At 48.0% G+C, this 19,931-nt stretch overlaps 1 protein-coding gene across 8 annotated transcripts in view; it reads right to left on the bottom strand.

Moving 5' to 3' along the window:
- Positions 1 to 458: 458 nt before the first annotated feature.
- The window catches only part of GARNL3 (GTPase activating Rap/RanGAP domain like 3), a 216,171-nt gene continuing 196,698 nt past the window's right edge, over positions 459 to 19,931 (bottom strand). For 6 of the 8 annotated variants that reach the window (XM_054007554.1, XM_054007552.1, XM_054007557.1 and 3 more), the window contains 3 exons: positions 4,998 to 5,207; positions 4,544 to 4,655; positions 2,394 to 2,828 (listed from right to left, as the gene is read on the bottom strand). In XM_054007554.1, the coding sequence (XP_053863529.1) occupies positions 2,672 to 2,828; positions 4,544 to 4,655; positions 4,998 to 5,207 (479 nt within the window). In that variant the 3' untranslated portion in view covers positions 2,394 to 2,671. Of the gene's footprint in view, positions 2,829 to 4,543; positions 4,656 to 4,997; positions 5,208 to 19,931 lie in introns of all 8 variants that reach the window. The other 2 variants (XM_054007551.1, XM_054007556.1) reach the window with 2 other exon arrangements.

Genomic DNA, 19,931 nt, shown 5'->3' with positions numbered 1-19,931 from the left:
GACTGCACTAGATTACTTGTATTAGGTGATTTAAAAATATTTTCTTGTTTTTTTTACAGTGCAAATATTTGTAATAAAAATAAATATAAAATGAGCACTGTACACTTTGTATTCTGTGTTGTAATTGAAATCAATATATTTGAAAATGTAAAAAAATCCAAAAATATTTAAATAAATGGTATTCTATTATTGTTTAATCGTGCGATTAATTGCACGATTAATTTTTTTAATCACATGATTAATTGCAATTAATTTTTTTAATCACTTGACAGCCCTACTGATTATGCAGCTCTTTGCTAAGTTCCTTCAATATGCCCTTTTAGCTCCCTCAGCAGCTTCAGGCTCTAGCCAATGCTAATTTTTATATGCTGAGTTGCGTGGACTCTGCTAGAATATCAGAAGAAAACAGTTCCATGAGCTATTTCAATTTACAATTTGATATTTTGACAAACCAAAACAAAATTTCCAGTTAAATTTTATTTTAACTAAAGCCTGAGTTTGCAACATGAGTATGGGCTCCAAAAAACCCATGAGCATATGCACGTACAACTAACACAACAGAAGCAACATAATGGAACAAGGCTGAGGATACAGAAAGGGAAAGAAAAGACTATTGTTTCTTTCAGGATGAGATGTTAGTGCAATTAGTGCTCCTAAAGCGGGTGCAATGAGCCCCCATACATGTTCACTTGCATGATAACATGGTCTGCCCTGAATATAGTTGTATAAAGAAATACTGTCTTTCACACACAGAACAGGCCCCAGACTCCATCAAAAGTAAGTGCCACCCTTGGCATCTTTCAGCTTCATTTTTCAACCAGAACTGAACTGGTCAATGATATAGGGTGTATAAGTTCTTTCTAGTGATTGTGGAGTGCTTTCTCACAAGAGATGAAATCTCTGGCAAACAATTTCAGCTTACATGCTTTTTCTTAGAATTACAACACACAGATTTACTGGTTTAAAAATACAGTAATACTAATCACTGGTTAGAATACTTTCTTCTAATGAAAGAATGATTGCAGCTGAAAATATAGCTTCTTTCCTTGATCAGCTGTTACAGCTGAGAATAAAAAATGATCCTTTAAATGAAGTTAATTAATATTTTCTTGGTGGGAGCAATTAGCAGCTACCTATACTAGTAAAAGGTTAGTAATAGAGTACTAGACAGGAAACTGGATTATATTCAGATACACTCATTTAAAAGACACAAGTTTTCATTTGTTCATGCTAAGAAGGAAACAAACTATGACACCAGCATGCCATCCCTAAAATAATGAAGACGCTGAACTATTTCTAAGAAATAATTTGTAAACAGAGCTAACATCTTAAAGTAAAAAAGGAGGAAAACATCACATTTTCATGAAAAAGCAAAACATTTTGATTTTTGTTGCAAATTGATTTTTTGGCATACAGAAAATGCAGGAAAGGTCTCAAGAATAATTTTGTAGGTGAAATCTGTCCTTCATACATCAAAAGGTTTATTGTTACTATTTCACCACAAAAACCTAGCTGTTCAGTGAAATTTCAGCCTGGATTCACTCAGCAAAATGTAGCTATTTGGAGCAGTCTAAAATTTTATCATTTAAACAGTTAATGCACAAGCAAATAGCAACAAATACAGATGCCTGCATGTTAACAGGAGGTTCATCTGCAAGTCAAAACACTGATAGAAAATGGAATGCAAAATCAGATGCTGTCTCCTACATACTGTGTTTTCAAGAAGTCTGCAGATACATAACAGGGATAATATTCCAGTTGCTTTGTTAGCTGATGCATCTCTTTCTTCCTTTATCTTTGATTTTCAATTTTTAGAGGAATAATTTGAAAGTTCATATTTTTCTACAAAATTCTCCACATTCTGGAATTTTTACTCCAAATCATGTTTTCGGGTCCCTCTCAGAAAAAATATATGTGGAAAGATGAAAGCTAAGAAAGCATATTTGTATCTTATTCAGAGATTCCAAGGCCTGAAGGGACCATTGTGATCATCTAGTCTGACCTCCTGTATAACACAGGCCATTTAACTTACACAAAATAATTCCTAGAGCAGAACTTTTAGAAAAACATTCACTTTATTCTTTGTAATTTACTCTCACTGTTAGAAATTTATGTTTTATCTTACCTGATCTTCATAGAATATCCTTGGTTCTTCAGTAAACATTATAATAGAACGGTACCATTTCAGGGACAGATGATCCTGGCTGAAAAGAACTTTGTCACAAGTTTGTTTTTATCTTTTAAAAAAATTGGAATAAATTAATTTTCTTTATAAAGATCATCTTTCTACATGACACACTGTGCTATGGAACAATTTGTAATATCAGTGGCTGCAAATAACACAGCTAAGTGTTACTCTCATTCACGTACTCCAAACATAAGTTCAGAGAGAATAAAAATGAATCCTTTTATTTACTTAAAATTATCATCCTAAAACGACCATTGATATCTACCACCTTGCTACAATACAAACCACTGGTTCTTTAACTGAGAAAGGTAAACATGAAGATGGCAAAAAAGCTTCACCCAGTTGGGTTCTGTAGAGAATATTCACCAATATACTCTATTTCCAGCCATATGTTATCACTAAAAGCAGTGTTGTGACATTGCTATAAGGCCTTCAGAGTCATAAGAAAAGAAAAAGGAGAAAATAAGGGACTCAAGATTGTCTTCACTTCAAGTCAATGATGTCTTCATCAAATGAAGTAGTGAGATGAAATGGACTGCTAGATGGTGGGCTCTCCTCCCGGTTTGCTGCAGTATCAGGATCTGAACTAGTGGAAAGGTGACGCCCTTCAGAACTGCTTTCAAAAGAGCTTGAAATTATCCTGCAGGAAGGAAGGCAAAATCTCTGTGAAAACACTTACATCAAAGCAAGAAGCAAATGAACAGTTATCCCTGGGTGCAACCAGGTTAGTTTGAAGATAGATCTATGACCTCGGAATAGTCTGACCCCTCTCTTTTTAACTCTGATTTTTCAGAGTATTCTCTCATATTCCCACCAACCTGGACAATAGAAAATGCACACAAATATCAAGTTTACAGACAATCAAATATCCCTAGCAGTTATTGTTCATGGATGGCATCTTAAATAAATATTTTATATTGTCATTTCTAGTCAAAATATTTAAATCAATTTACTTTTATTCTCTGTAATTTAAAATTGTGTTAATGAAAAAAATCACCAGTCTGTCATGTCTGGGCCAAATCCTGCCTTTTCTCTTCTCAAGTGTAGATTCCATAGTGCACTGAGTATTGCAGGGAGCAGGAGGGCTGAGGGGGAGGCAGTTTAGAGAAATTCTATATACGCAGCAAGGACTGTTGAAAAGAGGGAACAGGGCTTCTTCTCCACCTTGGTGAGGTTCCGCGCTTCTTTCTAGCGGTGGGTCAGGATAGCGTCTCCTCTCTCAGAATCCCCCCCACTCAGTTTATGGTGGGTGGGGAAATTCTGTCTCCAAACGGCCTTCCCATTTCTGGGCCTACTAAGCCCTCACTGCTTCACTGGGGCTTCTGGCCTCCTCGGTGGACATCCCCAGTGAGAGGAAAAGGGGGGGGGGGGGGGGCGCTGGTCCCACCCTCTACTCCGGGCCCCAACCTAGGGACCCAACAAGTAGCAGCCTCACACTCCAGTTTCCAGGAAATCTGCTAGCTTCCCTGGGTTACTTCCCCACCCCCCTTTGGCTTATTGTCCACACTTTGCTTGGGCAGGGTTCCGCCCGACTGTCCTGCCGGGGTAGGGAGAGCCCCTAGTCTCTGGTAATCCTTCTGGGCATGGCAGCACCACACCAAACGCACGGCTCAGTCTCTCCCCTCTGGCAGGGTCCTTTTTTTCAGGTCTTTGGCCCTGGAAGGGTCCTTAGCTCCTGCTTAGGGTAGGGTTTCTCTCCAATCTCTATACCTGTGGAGTTCTCCCTGGTCCTTGTCAGCTTCCGCACCGCTCAGCTCGCCTTCACTCTCACAACACCTATCACCCCCCTGAGTGGCAGTGGGGGAAGGCTTTTAACCCATTCTGGCAGGTTTTTAATTGACTCCAGGTGTCCTAATTAACCTGGAGTAACCCCTGCTCAGTTACCAGGGGAAGAGGGACCTGCTTATCCTGAGGCTAATACCTTCCTTCCTGCACTCTCCTGTAGCTGTCTGGCCTGACACTGTCACACCAGTGAATCCATAATCTGCAAATCTGTTTGCCAAAATCCTTCTGAGGGAGGCCCAAACATGGTTACCTTATCAAGGCCCATTTAGTCTGGTTTTGTTCATAGGTCCATGATTTGGTTCCTAGGTATACAGCCAGATATAATTCAAAAAGGCTATACACACCTAGAAACCAAAGATTATATGAAAATATTGACAATCCTTCGCCAAAATTATTACTGGTCCCAGTTCTGACACTACCGGGGCAGTGTTATGGGCAATTTTTTTAAACTGTTTATAGTTTAAAATCATCCTTAGTATTACAGTACAACCCAGCAGCCCCACTGAGGGTCAGGACCCAAGGATTTTACCCTGTAATTTAGTGTGATTTTTTTTAAATCCTCCTCTTTACCTGTCACTGCTTGTTGACCTTATTGCTCCCTGCTTGTGGTCTGATGGTTTTCGAGGAACCTTCTTTTGCTTCTGTGCTACTTCTGATTTGGGAACTTTCTCATCCAAGAGGCCTCAATAAAGGAATAAAAGACTTAGTTTTCAGAAAAGAGATTAAACATTCATGGGGCTGTTATAGATATAATACCCTTCACTGGCTTCAGACATTGGCTACGTTATGACTGGGTTAGAGTACAGACCTATTGTGTGCATTAGCTAATCAGACACCAGATTACCAAAGTATTTTATGTTTTCTTTAAAGCATGTAGCCTTTCCACAACGAGGCTGTTTTTTCACCAGCTGAGATTTTATTTTTGTAATATTTTCTGATATATGTCACTCCAGAAATCTAAATGGGTGACAGAGACTCCAGGTAGTATAATTGGGAATTGATTGTATCAATCAAGAGTCTTTACCCAGCAGTTCTTTGCGTGTCCTGCTTGCAATTTCTTTAATTTCCATACGAGACAAAGATAATGAGTGACTGACAGGAGCTGAGGCAGTAACACTAGACGTTGAGGTGATGATGGCCTTGGGGACTAATGGTGACTTCAGAGGTCGTTCAATGCTCCTCCCAGCCAGGTTACTCAGAGGAATTTTGTATAAGTTTTTATACTGAACTTCACCTGAAACACAGAAAAAACAACCAGAAAGAGATTTTCATATTTTCACAGTAATAATAATTTGACACATTATTTTTTATCACTTGAGTGGTGACAACATGTTCAGCTGGTCATAACAAAGACATGGCCATTTACCTGCAGCGCTTACCATCTAAATAAACAGACGATTGGACATAAAAGTACACTGGAACTAGACAACGGATGCTGTTAGCAGAGTAGATTTTATAGTGGAGTGACGACAGCATTTTATTGATACAGAGCACAAGATGAGGGGAAAACAGGGATTGCTGTTCCCTTTGTTAAAATAGTTTATATGCAAGCTGAAGACAATGGGGATGCAAGCTCCTCTTTTCAATGTTACCATCAGAGTTCCAGTATGAGCAACTGGGCAGTAACTTCACAGGGACATGTGTACCCCTCGGTAGCCCTGCTTTCTTTGGTAGCATTGCTTAAACTAATAATGTTACTGGTACTTTATAACTCTGAAACTGTGCTATAAGTTCTTCTTCGAGTGATGGTCCCTATGTGGATTCCAATCACGGATGGGCATGCGTGCCATGCGCCGGAGCTGTTCATATTCGTGTCTGTTGATTCGCATGTGCATCCAACGCATGGCGCGTCCAAGGCTTTAAGAAGCTGTGCGGGTCGACGACACTCCAGTTCCCTCTTACCGCTGCCATAGTCAGAACCCTCATTTCTCTATCTTCATTGCTATTCTTTCAAAAATTACAGTCTTCGATGGTATATTGTATATAGTTAGTTATAGAGTAGTTATCCATCTTCATTTTCCCTTACCTCGTAGTTGTTAGTTTAGTTAAGAATTAGCTGTAGGAATTCCCAGAACACCAAAGGTGCCTATACTGTCTGGGTGAAGCTCACGTAGCTACATGCTTCTCCATCTGCTGCTCCTTCCCGCCTAGAACTCAGGAAGCTTGTGAGCTTCATCTCCGCAAATTCCTAAGGGAGGGTGCTATGCATCCACGCCCTCCATAGGAACCGGCACCAAAGGACCGCCATTCCGCCTGGCGGTCAGTTCTGCTCCAGGCCCATCCTACCCAGCACCAGTGGCACCTCCACATCCTTCCAAGCACCATGCTCATAAGAAGCACTCGCATGGACACAAGGGCAGATCCCCGATGGGGACTGCTCCGAAGGACAGCGTTTCCTCCCTGAGCTGTGCCAGGACAGGTGAAAAGTTGCGCGCAGAAGAGGAGGTCCTCCAGTTAAGAAGTCCCGCTTGGAGCATAAGTCTTGGCACCCTGTTCCTGCAATGACAACTTTGACCAGGCGGCACTTCAGCCTTCACCACCGTCACCGTCCACTCTGCCAGGACCGTTGGGGTCTCCCTCCCGGCCCTGCGCACACTAGGATGCCTGTCCCCATTAACACCCACAGCTGTTTGTGGGCTCTCCAACGCACTGCTCCGATGGCTCTGCCTCTGCTGGAACCATCTTTGGGCTTGGACTGGTCCTCCGAGGTGGAACTGCCTTTCTCTCCTGTCCGCTCATACAGCCTGGATACTAGAGGACCACCCTATCCTTCACCTTATGGGCACTTTGCGGATCCTTGGTTCACCTATCCAAGGGAACCATCGGTTCCAAGCAACCCATACGCCTAGCCCTATTGGGCAGCTTGGGACCCATACCAATGGTGGATGCATCACCAACGTTCTCTGTCGACTACTGCAACTTATTACCCTCCTGCGGATGCCTCCATTCCACTGGACCTGCCCGCACCAATGGCGCCTCTGGAAGTGCTGGCACCATCGGTCAACACCAGTGCCTCCTCCATCCTGGATGATACTCTCATACCCTCCCCACCCGCTCTCCTACAGATGACCATGTCTAATATCAAGCCTTCTTGCGATGCATGGCCAATGATCACAATCTGCCCACAGAGGACATCCAGGACCCTCAGGATCAATTCCTGGATATCCTTCAGCCTTCAGGCTCCACTCGCAATGCCCTGCCCATCCCTAATGTCATTCTCCAGCTGGCATCATGTACACCTACCCTGAAAACAGTGGAACGTTGCTACTTTGTGCCAATCAAGGGTATGGACTTCCTTTTCCAACACCCACTCCGTAACTCCTTGGTAGTCCAAGTGGCCATGGAGCACGCCCAACACCACCACCTCCGCTCTACCCCACTGGATCGTGCAGCCAAAAAACTTGACCTTATTGGGCATAAAGTCTATTCCTCAGCAGGAAGACAATTCTGCATTACCAGTTACGAAGCCATACTGGCCAAGTCTGATTCCCACTCACACGCAACACTGGCCCAATTAATTGAATTCCTCCTCCCAGATAAGCAGCAGGAATTCCAATTTCTAGTTGATGAGGGCAGAGTGGATGCTGCCAACACCGCTTCCCAGTCACTGGCCCCCAGGGGTGGTACTTCATGGTGACTCATGGCTTCAGTCAAGCAGTTGTCAGATGGAGGTCCAAACAACTTTGCAGGATCTTCCCTTCGACAACAACAAACTATTCAGTGATAAAACAGATGAATCCCTTCACTCCCTCAAGGGCTCTAGAGCCACCTGCCACTCCCTAGGCCTCTACACCCCGGACTCCACACATTGTCAAAACTTGTCTTCCTCCTGCCCTCGCCAAACCACCTACAAGGCTTACCAGCCTTACCCCCAGCACCAACCCGAACACCCTCGTCGCCGACCATGCTCCCAGCGTCTGTGACAATTTTCAGCTTCTATCTCAGCTGCCTCCATGTTTGCCCATCGCACCCCTAGTCAAAACTTTTGACTCCTGTACAGAGAACTGCAAACTTTCCTCCAACCCACTGACTACGCCCCATGTCATCTTTGGCAGCCGCCTTACCCTTTTTGCTCACTCCTGGGCCTCAATTACCACCAATCGGGGTGTTGGATATTGTCCGCCGGGGCTACCTCAGAGTTTCTTCCTTTCCTCACCGCCACTCTTCCAGTGGTTGCACTTTGGACCCCTCCCAATATCACTTCTTCCACCAGGAAGCAAATGCCCTTCTGCAAAGGGTGCTATAGAGCCAGTCTCACACCGCTATCGCGGCCATTGTTTTTAGTCCCCCTATTGCCTCATACCGAAGAAAGGGGGTGGCATTTGCCCTATCCTGGACCTCCGATTGCTCAACTAATTTATCCGCAAGTTCCGCTTCCAGATGGTTACACTCCCCCTGATACTTCTGTGTCTCCTCAAAGGAGCCTGGTTCGCGGATCTTGATATAAAGGATGCCTATTTTCATATCGACATTCATTCCACCCACTGCACATTTCTTCGCTTCGTCGTAGGTGATTCTCATTACCAATTAAAGGTCCTCCCCTTTGACATCGCTACGGCACCCAAGGTATTTACCTAGGTCTTCGCCATCATTGCAGCCTATATGCGCCGTCTGGGTCATTCCCTTTTTCTCTACCTCGATGACTGGCTCTTTGTTGCACCCTCTCACACTCTGCTGCTATATTTCTGACTGCTACACTCTCTCCGATGTTCCCGCGCCATCTGGGGTCATGGCTCACTCCACGCAAGCTCAAGACACTACGTCGGGCCTCCTCGCAGACGTTCCATGGCAGGACATCTGTTATGCGGCCACCTGGTCCTCTGTCCACACTTCTGCCAAGCATTATGCTATTGTCCCAGCTGCATTGACAGACATTGCCATTGGGCAAGCAGTTTTGCACACTAACTACTGTTGAGCCTTCGCACCTGCCTCCACGCTGATTACTGCTTGCTACTCTTCCACGATTGGAATCCACATAGGAACCATCACTCAAAGAAGAAGAGAAAGTTGCTTACTGTAACTGAAGGTTCTTCGGGATGTATGCTCCCTATCTGGATTCTATATCCACCCTTCATCCCCTCCACTTCCCTCACTACTGCAGCGTTAGAGGGAACTGGAGCAGCGTTGACCCACATAGCTTCTTAACACCTCGGACACAACACGAGGTCGACACACAATGCACATGCAGGTCAACGGACAGTACTATGAACAGTACCAGCTCCGGCGCATGGCACACATGCACACTTGCAATTGGAATCCAGACAGGGACCACACGTCTTGAAGAACTATAGGCAGCGAATTATATGGGCCCATGGTGCCCATTCTCCATCAATATTTATGAAGGTGGGCCCAGCTCCACCAATGTTTGGGCCCCAGGCCCCGAGCTTCAGGGGACCCTGTGCCATGGGACGGCAACGTGGGGCGCTCTCACCTCGGGGGCAGCTCCCCTGCCTCCCCACAAGCAGCTTCCCCCGTCCCCGGAGTCGCTGCATGCTGCGGAGAGGCCCCAGCGCTGATCCGGCTCGCAGCCCATTGGCCGGGAACCCTGGCCAATGGGAGCTGCAGGGACCGACGCCAGAGCTGCCTGGCCATGCCTCCACAGCAGGGACGGGGAGGGAGCTGCAGACAGAGAGAGCCTCAGTCACTGTCAGAGACACACAGACACAGTCGGGGAGTTGTGGGGCCAGACAGATGGAGCCGTGGGTGGGGGGAAAGGAGCAGTGATGGACACCCCGGGGCTGGCATAAAATACACAGTACAGAGGGAGCTTCCTGAGGGGGCTATAGCAACAGCCCCCTGCAGAGCAGACCAGGGGTGTGGCTGGCTCTGTCCATCATTCCCCCCCGGCCCCACAGAGACCCATACAACCCTCTACCCCCCTGAGAGATCCCCAACGGTCCCTGTGCCCCTGTCACACCTCTCCAGAGAGCCCCCCCTTCGTGCCAGACAACTCCCCTCCCCCACTGCCTCCCCTGCTCCAGAGCTCCCTACAATCTCCCCCGAGCCCACCAGGGATAAGGGGTGGTTTGGTGGAGGTGAACTGAACTGCAACGTGTAGCCCTTGGAAATGGTGTTGAGGACCCAGCAGTCCAAGGTTATTTGTGACAATTCCCCATGGAAGGCAGATAAACGGTTGCCGAACACAAACTTTATTGGTAGGGGGGTTTCCATGGCAACTGCCTTGGTGCCCCCCTGCAAATAGTCAAAACTGCCTCTTTCTCTTAGAAGGCCCAGGCAGTGGGGCAGAGCGGGACTGTCGTTGAGGCCAGCGCTTTTGGTCTCTCAGCCTCTTGTAAGGGGGCTCATATCTGCTCTGTGCAGGGTGAGCTGACATCTGCGGTTTGGCCTTGTCCTTAGCTGGAGGGACGTAGAGGCTCACGGTCTGCAGGGTGGTACGAGAGTCTTTCATCCCGTGCAGCCTGGCGTCTGTCTGTTCGGCGAATAGGGCCTTCCCATTGAATGGCAGGTCCTACGTGAGGGACTGAGCCTCCGCCGAAAGCCCGGACAGGAGGAGCCACGACGCCCTGTGCATGGAGATCGCGGAGGACATCGAGCGAGCCGCCGTATCTGCCGCCACCTGCAGGGCTGCTTTGGCTGCTGTCGCCCCCTCGTCCACCAATGCCTTAAAGTCCTTCCTATCCCACTCGAGGAGGAGTGGCTCGAACTTTGGCAGGGACTCCCATAAATTAAAATCATATCGGCTCAGTAAGGTCTGATGGTTGGCCACCCTGAGCTAGAAACTTGAAGAGGAGTAAAGTTTTCTACCAAAAGAGTCTAGTCCCCTGGCGTCTTTATTCTTAGTGGTGGGCGCGGGGTGGCCCTGCCACTCCTGGTGTTCACCGATTCCGCCACCAGAGAGTTAGGTGCCGGGTGAGAGTATAGGTATTCGTGGTTCTTGGCCGGCACAAAATACTTCCTCTCAGCCTTCTTGCAAATCAGGGCCAGAGAGGCAGGAGTTAACCACAGGGCATTGGAGATGTTGGCTACTCCTTGGTGAAGGGGTAAGGCCACACGGCCCGGCACCGAGGGGGACAGTATATTGAAGAGGGAATCGGACGGGGCCCTCCATCGCCTCGGCCTGCAGCTGGAGGCTCGACGCCACCCGCTTTACAGGTCTTGATGCGCCCTGAAGTCTTCCTGTGGAGCAGAGGGTTGCGGTGCCGTGATGGTATCATCCGGTGCAGGAGAGGAGGCTGGCACGGGGCTGTGGGCCGCCACTGGTGCCGGGGGATCAACCCCCAGGTTGGAGTCCGGGCATGGAGTCGACAACTCATGATCTGTTGATTTGTCCCTTGGCCTAGATAGCGAGGCCGATGGGGCCTCGGACACCCCGGCCACTGAGCGGGTTTCCACCTGGGTGGGCATTGGCGGTCATGGTGCCCATTGACACAATTGTCCCTGTCACGGGGCCCCTTACCACTGTCCATGCTGCGGGCCAGGTGGCACTATCTGGTCCGGCTGATCATACGGCCCAGAGAGGGGCGGCTGGGTGCCAAGGCCGAGATCACCACCGATCGAACAGTACCATAGGAGTGGTGGGAGCGACAGTGCCTACGGTGCAGTCTTCCACAGGACCGGGACCTCGATGTTGAGGACCGGTACCCCCCGGAAGTACTGCTCTGAGATTCGCTTCGACGCCTGGAGCTGCAGTGCCGTGGTGCCGGTGACGCATGTCGGGAGCCCTGTGTGTGATGTCTGACAGAGCAGGAGCTCGAGCGGGCGCGTCGACGTCGGTCGCGCTGAGACTGGCTATGATAGCTGCGTTGTGAAGAGTAGCGCCTTCAACACCTATCTCGGTGCCTGCGCCCGCTGCTGTGTGCCGTGGAGGGGCCCCAAGACTCCTGCCCGGATGGCACCGAACCGGGTCACCTGGCTGGCATCGAGGGTGGTGGACGCGAACTGCGAGTGGACATGTCGCTGCGTGCTGAACAAGGTGGAGAGCAATCTTTGGAGTGAGAGCTGCGCCGTACCAGGTAGGCCTGTCGAGCACCCAGTGGCGGTTTGCCTCGGGACTGGGGGCCCGCCACTGGCGGTGCCCCGGACACCAGCAAGCTCAAAATGACTCGAGCGGCCCATAGAGCCTCCGGCGTCAATGGGATCCGGACCGCAGGAGAGGCACGTGTAGACACTATCGGGCTACTCCGCTCAGCATGAGTTGGAGGTTTCAAGCCTGGGGGGGACCAAGGCTGCCCAATGCGAGACCAGCCTCTCCCCCTCCCTTCTCTCGGCACCGCTGCGAAGTCAAGCTCTTCCTTTGCTTCTTGGAAGGGGAGTGGTGCCGACTGGGGGAGGAGGCTCTGCTCGGCGTACTGGAGTTGGAGCCAGCGCCGATTCCATGAGGAGAGTGCGAAGTCTGATGTCCCTCTCCTTCTTAGTTTGTGGCTTAAAAGACCTGCAGATCTTGCAGCGTTCACTAACGTGAGTTTCGCCCAAGCAGCAGAGACACTCAGCATGCAGATCATTCCTTGGCATGAAACAGCGACAGGAGTCGCACGTCTTGAAGCCTGGGGCACGGGGCATGCCCCGGGCCAACTAACAACTGAAAAACTACTTTCTATGAGCTACTAATAACTAGCTAAAGGTACCTCTAAGATCAACTGGAAAGGCTGCAGCAGAGCTGGAGCAAGAAGTTCTGACGCATCTTCACTGGCGACAAGAAAGAACTGAGAGGGGGGAGAGTGCACGGTTCCCCTTATAGCATGATACAGAGGCACCACTCCAGGGGTCGTGGGGGGTGCTCCCCCCCTACGGGTACTGCTAAGGGAAAAACTTCCGGCACCAGTGCACGTGATGCGCACGCACACCTACTGTGGAATACACATGAGCAAGCACTCAAAGAAGAACTGGTCGTTTTTTTAACCAATGTTGTCTTCTTCCTGAATTGTCGGTTTTGAGGCATCTAGTAATGTGTTTTAAAACAATTCCTAATTATCATACACATTTTTCTGATGAAATTCTTCCTCATAGCTGATTTGGCTAATTGTTTTCAGCCTTGCAAAACTGGGCCTTTTTAAAAGCATCAGATATACATCTGTCTGGTCTAAACTTTATTCTGTTTGTACATTATAAATGTGATCAAGTCAAGATCACTTGTAGCTAAGTTACCATTAATTTTTAGTTCTGTGATCAGGTCCTCTTTATCTGTCAAAACGAGGTCTAATATAGAATTTCCCTGTGTTGGCTGCAACTATTTTTGAATTAGGAAACTGTCATCCACAATGTTTAGAAATTCCAAGGATGTTTTAGTATCAACAGCATGAAACCTCTAGCATAGGTCACAAAATGAAGTCTCCCATAATCACAGTTTCCCCCCCTACACATTATAGATAGATGTGTAAAGAGTCAGTCATCCTGTTCCCGAGTGTGATATGGGGGGGTCTGTAGCAGCCATCAACTAGTATCCCATCTTGTGCTTTATCTGTTAGGACAGCAGTTCTCAACCAGGGATACAGGGTCCCCTGAGGGGCCGTGAGCAGGTTTTAGGGGGTCTGCCAAAACAGGGCCAGCATTAGACTCACTGGGACCCAGGGCAGAAAGCCGAATTCTGAGCCATGCTGCTCGCGGCTGAAGCTGAAGCCCAAGCCTCTCCTTCCCAGACTAAAGCCGAAGCCTGAGCAACTTAGCTTTGTGGGGTCCCCTGTGGCGTGCGCGAGGCCCTGGGCAATTGTTTTCCTTGCTACCCCCTAATGCCGGCCCTGACTTTTAATCTACTGAAAAACAGTTGTTGTGGCATGGATGGGCCGTAGAATTTTTATAGCATGTTGGGGGAGCCTCAGAAGGACAAAGGTTAAGAACCTCTGTGTTAGGATACTGAGACATAACCAAGATAATTTTCTTCTGAGTTATCAGTGACTTGGAACCGTTAATGTTTGACAGAGTTTTACTCCCTCTCCCCTTTTGCCCACTCAGCCCTTCATAAATGGGTTATAACCATTGATTTTAACATTCCAGTTGTCTGAATCATCCCACCAAGTTTCAGTAATACAACTACAGTACATCAAATTTATGCTGATAAATGAGCAATTCTAATTCCTCTTGTTTGTTCCCAGGCTCCTCACATTAGTATATAGGCAATTCAATAATTTCTTCTTTTCATATCCTTTGGCTCCTTGATTAATTTCGTTTTCAACATCTCGACTGTGTGCTGAGTGCTCATATCTTCCCTCATTTTACACTTCCGTAGTCTGACCAACTGTATATCACAGGCCATTACATTTCATCCAGTTACACCTGTAATGAGCCCAAAAACTTGTGTTTAAATAAAGCACATCTTCCAGAAAGGCATCCAGTCTTGATTTGAAGACATGAAGATGGAGAATCCACCACTTCTCTTGGTAGTTTGTTCTAATGGTTAATTGCTCTCATAATTAAAAATGTGTGCCTTGTTTCTAATATGAATTTGTATGGCTTCAGTTTCTAGTCATTGGGTTCTTGTTATGCGAAAGAATGTAGGCAATACTTACAGGACAGGTGACACTATCCTGAGAAGCAGTGACTCTGAAAAAGATTTGGTGGTCCTGGTGGATAATCATCTGAGCATAAGCTCCCAATGTGGCACAGGACCCAAAAGAGCTAATGCAATCCTGGTATGCATAAACAGGGGAACCCCAGTAGGAACAAAGAAGTAATTTTACCTCAGCATTTGGCACTGGTGCAACCACTGCTGGAATATCGTGTCCAGTTCTGGTTCCCACAATTCAAGAAGGATGTTGATAAATTGGAGAGAGTTCAGAGAAGAGCCATGAGAATGATTAAAGGATTAGAAAACATTCCTTATGACTCAAGGAATAGATTCCCTCAATCTATTTAGCTTAAGGTGAAGCTAAGAGGAGGTTAAGAGATGACTTGATTACAACCTATAAATAACCACATGGGTAACAAATTATAGAATTGTAGCACCTGAAGGGACCTTGAGAGGCCATCTAGTCCAGTTCCCTGTACTTGTGGCAGGACTAAGTATTATCTAGACCAGTGGTTCTGAACCTGCGGCCCAATCAGCACAGAGCTGCAACCCATGTGACATCCTTAGGGCCATTCTGGTAGTATTGGATGTGGCCCACAATGGCAAAAAGGTTGAGAACCACTAATCTAGACCATCCCTGACAAGTGTCTGTCCAACCTGCTCTTAAAAATCCCCAATGATGGAGATTCCACAACCTCCTAGGCAATTTATTCCAGTGCTTATCCACTCTGACAGTTAGGAAGTTTTTTCTAATATCCAACCTAAACCGCCCTTGCTGCAATTTAAGCCCATTGCTTCTTGTCCTACCCTCAGAGGTTAAGAGTTTTTAAGCACTGGAATAAATTGCCTAGGGAGGTTGTGGAATATCCATCATTGGGGATTTTTAAGAGCAGGTTGGACAAACACTTGTCAGGGATGGTCTAGATAATACTTAGTCCTGCCTTGACTGCAGGGGACTGAACTAGATCACCTCTCGAGGTCCCTTCCAGTTCTATGATTCCATTTTGGTTCACCATGCCACCACACTCTCCAGGATCAAATGCCTCCTTAGGAGACACTTCTTTTGTGAGGCCTACAATAATTAATGCTGCATATTTGTCAAGGGTATGACTCCTACTACAAAAACTGGGAGGTACAATTTATTTTTTACAGCACCTACTGGCCTCAACCAAGAATCAGGGCCCCATGATACTGGAAGCTGTACAATACTGGAAGCTGTACACACACATAGCAAGACACCATCCTTGCCCCAAAGAGCCAACAGTGTGAATAGGCAAGACAGAGTAGTATCATTATACCATTCTACAGATGGGGAACTGCTGCACACAGAGATGAGATGACTTACTGTAGGTCACACGGAGTCTGTGGTCAAGGCAGTAACTGAACCCAGCTTTCTTGAGTCCTAGGCCAATGCTTTAATCCACAAGGCCATGACCTTGCTTTCTGAAAAACTTTATGGTCTTGTCATGCTGCCCAGCCCACTCCTGAGCAAGACTCCCTCATTGATCTTACGATGTTGGCTTTATAATATCTACAGTGTAGTGGAGTGTGGATTTCAAATAATCTAATGTATGGCTTTTAAATAATTTTTTCTGGGAAACTAAAGGATATTTGACTTTTTTCATAATTTTCTAGGACAAACAGCTTTTACTATTCAATAAGTATTAGGTGCCTTTTTAAACAAAGGACAGTTATCTTTTCCATAACTGGCATTTTTCGAGGTATGTCGCTCATGTCCATTCCATGTTAAATGTGTGTGCTCACCACATGCACCGGTGCCAGAAGTTTTTCCCTCAGTGGTATCCGCAGAGGAGTGGCGCACACATGCTGCAATATAAGGGGCACTGCCGGCTCCTCCTACCCTCTATTCCCTCTTGCCAACAGTGGGGAAGGAGGGCGGGTCATAGAATGGACATGAGCAACACATCTTGAAGAACACCAGTTATGGAAAAGGTAACTGTCTTTTCTTCTTCAGGTACTTGCTCATGTCCATTCCATGTTGACTCCCAAGAAGTACCAACAGAGGTAAGTAGGAGTTCATGGATGTGTAGCCTGTAACAGCTCTGCCTAATCAAGCATCGTCCCTGGCCTGCTGGGTGATGGTGTAGTGTGCCACGAACGTGTGAACTGAAGACCACGTTGCGCTCTCATTGAGTGGGCCTTCACTAACGGCGGTGGCTAAACCTGCGCCAACTCATAACAGGTCTGGATGTAGGAAGTGATCCAATTGGAGATCCTCTGAGAGGACACTGGCAGGCCCTTCATCCTGTCCACTGTTGCAATGAAGAGCTGTGTCGACCTGCAAAAGGGCTTGATATGCTCCAGGTAAAACGCTAAGGCAAGTTGGATGTCCAGCCGCCTCTCCTCATTCGTCTTGTGCGGCTTAGGTCAGAACACCGGGAAGATGATTTCCTTTTTGATATGGAAGGAAGACACCACCTTCGACAGGAAGGCCAGCTGGGGTCACAGCTGTACCTTGTCTTTATAGAAAACCGTATCTGGCAGTTCCAGCTAGCCGATGTCACTGCCACAAGGAAGGCAACTTTCCACGATAGGTGAGAAAGGGAACAAGAGCCCAAGGGCTCAAAGGGCGGACCCGTGAGTCTGAAGAGAACCAGATTGAGATCCCACTGTGGGACAGGATCTCTAACAGGAGGGAGGAGCCTTTTGAGGCCTTTCAGGAACCTGACAGACATCTCATGCGAGAACATCAATCTACCCTGGATCAGTGGATGAAAAGCTGAGATGGCACCTAGATGAACCTTGATAGACAAGAGGGCCAGGCCCTGATTTTTCAGGGGGAGCAGGTATTCCAAGATTGACTGCAGCGAAGAGTGCGTTGGGGAGACTTAGCCAGGTAAGTTGCCCTAGTGGAGGGTTTTCTACTTCCCAAAAGGACTGCTGCACCTCCCTGGAGCAGGCTTGCTCCTCTGGGTTCAACCATGCAGCATCCACACCATGAGGTGGAGGGAGGCAAGGTTGGGGTGCAGGAGGCCACCGTGGTCTTGCGAGAGCAGCCTCCATCTCAGGTGGACGGGAGACCATGGCAGAGGACTTGTCAGAGACTCCTGACACTGACTTATGCCTTTGGGGCAGCTGCGTGAACCCCACAGGTTCCAAGGGTGCCACAGCATGGGCCATTGACCCTGTGGCCACGGTAGTGCTGACAGTGCCACAGGGAGAACCGGTGTCGCCAGTGGAGGACCTTGCCCCACCTATAGGGGTTCTTGGTCCAACTCTGAGCCCAGGGATGGAGGGCCATGTTCCGGAGATCGGGACCACACCAAGACTGACCAGGCGTCTTGGTCCCGGCTGTGTCCACCGCCACACTCCAAGTGGGATCTGTATGCGGGAGACGATCCACCGCGTCAAGATCCTGGTGACTGGCGTCAGCATCTGGCGGATCCACGACAGTACCACGGCGATCTACACCAAACAGTTCCCAACCGGTTTCGGCCTATAGAACGGAAGCAGGAGCAAGAGAGTGACCAATGCCGCGATGACGAGCGTCGATGCTGGTATAGCAACCTCTGGCTATAGGTCAGTGACAGGTACCGAGAGTCCTGACGGAGGTTACCGCCACAGCGGCAGCAATCCGAAGGCGAGCAACCCTCCCGGGACCGGGGTCGCGGGGATGAACGTGCCTCAGTAGGCTATGCCATATTACCGGTGATTGAGGCTTTGATCCTGCAGAGTGATGGCCGGAGTCCGGAGACCTGTGCTGAGGGCTCCAATTGGTATGTAGCCCTATGTCCGAGATGTGGTGGCTCTGTGCGGGCGAGCACTGGTGGGATGCTCCCTGACATGGTGAGCGGTACTGCATTGATGGGGATTGAGGGGGTGGTACAAGGGCAGGCTTACCCCTTGATTTGGGAGCTGTAGTCGCCGGTGTGGGCAGCACCGGGAGGGACAAGATATCCTGCGCTGCCTGTAGGGCCTCTGGGGTCGACGGCATTGCCAGGTGCCGGACTGCCATGCTGCTGTCCAGGGTGGCTGGCACATCCTGGGATGGACTAACCTGCTCAACTGAAGCTGGGGCCCCACTCCCACTTGGAGGCAATGAGCCACCGTTCATTGTGTCTAGGCTCGCCTCCTTCCCTCTCCTTGCCCTTGCGAGCAGGAGACTGACCTCTCCCGGTCTTCCCCTTTTTACTGGTTGGTGCCGGGGAGGTGGATTGTCATCTGTCTGATGATCGTACCCACGGGCCGCTCCACACTGACGTCACAGTGCTGGATGCGGAGTTTGATCTCTGCTGCCCCGGTGCTGGAGTCAGCGCCGACTCCATAAGGAGTGCTTCAAGTCGGATGTCCCGCTCTTTCTTAGTGCGAGGCTTAAAGCTCTTGCAGATTCGACACCTGTTGCTGACATGAGATTCTCCCAAACACCTTAAACAACTGGTGTTGGGGGGTCACTGATGGGCATGGGTTTCTTACAGCAGTAGCAGTTCTTAAAGCCCAGGGAGCGGGCATGCTCCATCCCAAGCCTAAGTCCCATCTGGGACAACTAAAACTAACTAAAACACACTAAGGGAACTAATACTAGTTGATATAACTATGTACAATAGAAAGGTTTGCAACGAACAATTCTACAGAAGAAAAGGTTTGCTGAAGCAAAGGAATGTACTAGCACCATCACAGGTGGTAATAAGGAACGGAGGATGGGGGGAGCCAGCGGCGCCCCTTATACCGCGGCATAAGAGCGCCGCTCCAGTGGGCGCCAGACCCAGTCCCCTACGGATACCACTGAGGGAAAAACTTGTGGCACTGGTGCATGTGGTGAGCACACACGCCTAACATGGAATGGACATGAGCAAGCACTCAAAGAAGAATTAAAATGATTACTTTCCGTTTTTTTCTATCACGGCTATATAGCAGCAGTAGCATATTTAACTGAGCCAGAGAGATGTACAGCAGTGGCTCTCAACCTTTCCAGGACTACTGTACCTCTTTCAAAAGCCTGATTTGTCTTGAGTACTCCCAAGTTTCACCTCACTTAAAAACTACTTGCTTACAAAAATCAGACATAAAAACACAAAAGTGTCACAGCACACTATTACTGAAAAATTGCTTACTTTCTCATTTTACCATGTAATTATAAAATAAATCAACTGATATAAATATTGTACTTACATTTCAGTGTATAATACATAGAGTAGTATAACCAAGTCATTGTCTGCATGAAATTTTAGTTTGACTTTGCTAGTGCTTTTTACATAGCGTGTTGAAAAGCTAGGCAAATGTCCAGATGAGTTGATGTACCCTCTGGAAGACCTCTGCGTACCCCCAGGGGTACTTGTACCCCTAGTTGAGAACCACTGGTATACAGTGTGTGATCTTGTTATTGGGCCCTTGTCATTTCATATTTATCCCCCCTACTGTTTGTTACTCCACTGATCCCGTCATATCTAAAGTGGTATTGCAAGCTCTTTGGGGCTGGGGCTGCCTAATTACTATTTTCATTCATAAAGGAACTGTAATACTCTGGTACTGAAAAGA

Source organism: Malaclemys terrapin, chromosome 17, assembly GCF_027887155.1.
Source record: "Malaclemys terrapin pileata isolate rMalTer1 chromosome 17, rMalTer1.hap1, whole genome shotgun sequence".
In the NCBI taxonomy this organism is placed as follows: Eukaryota; Metazoa; Chordata; order Testudines; family Emydidae; genus Malaclemys; species Malaclemys terrapin.
Note: the sequence above shows the minus strand (reverse complement) of the source record. Positions and strands in the feature narration are given on the sequence as shown.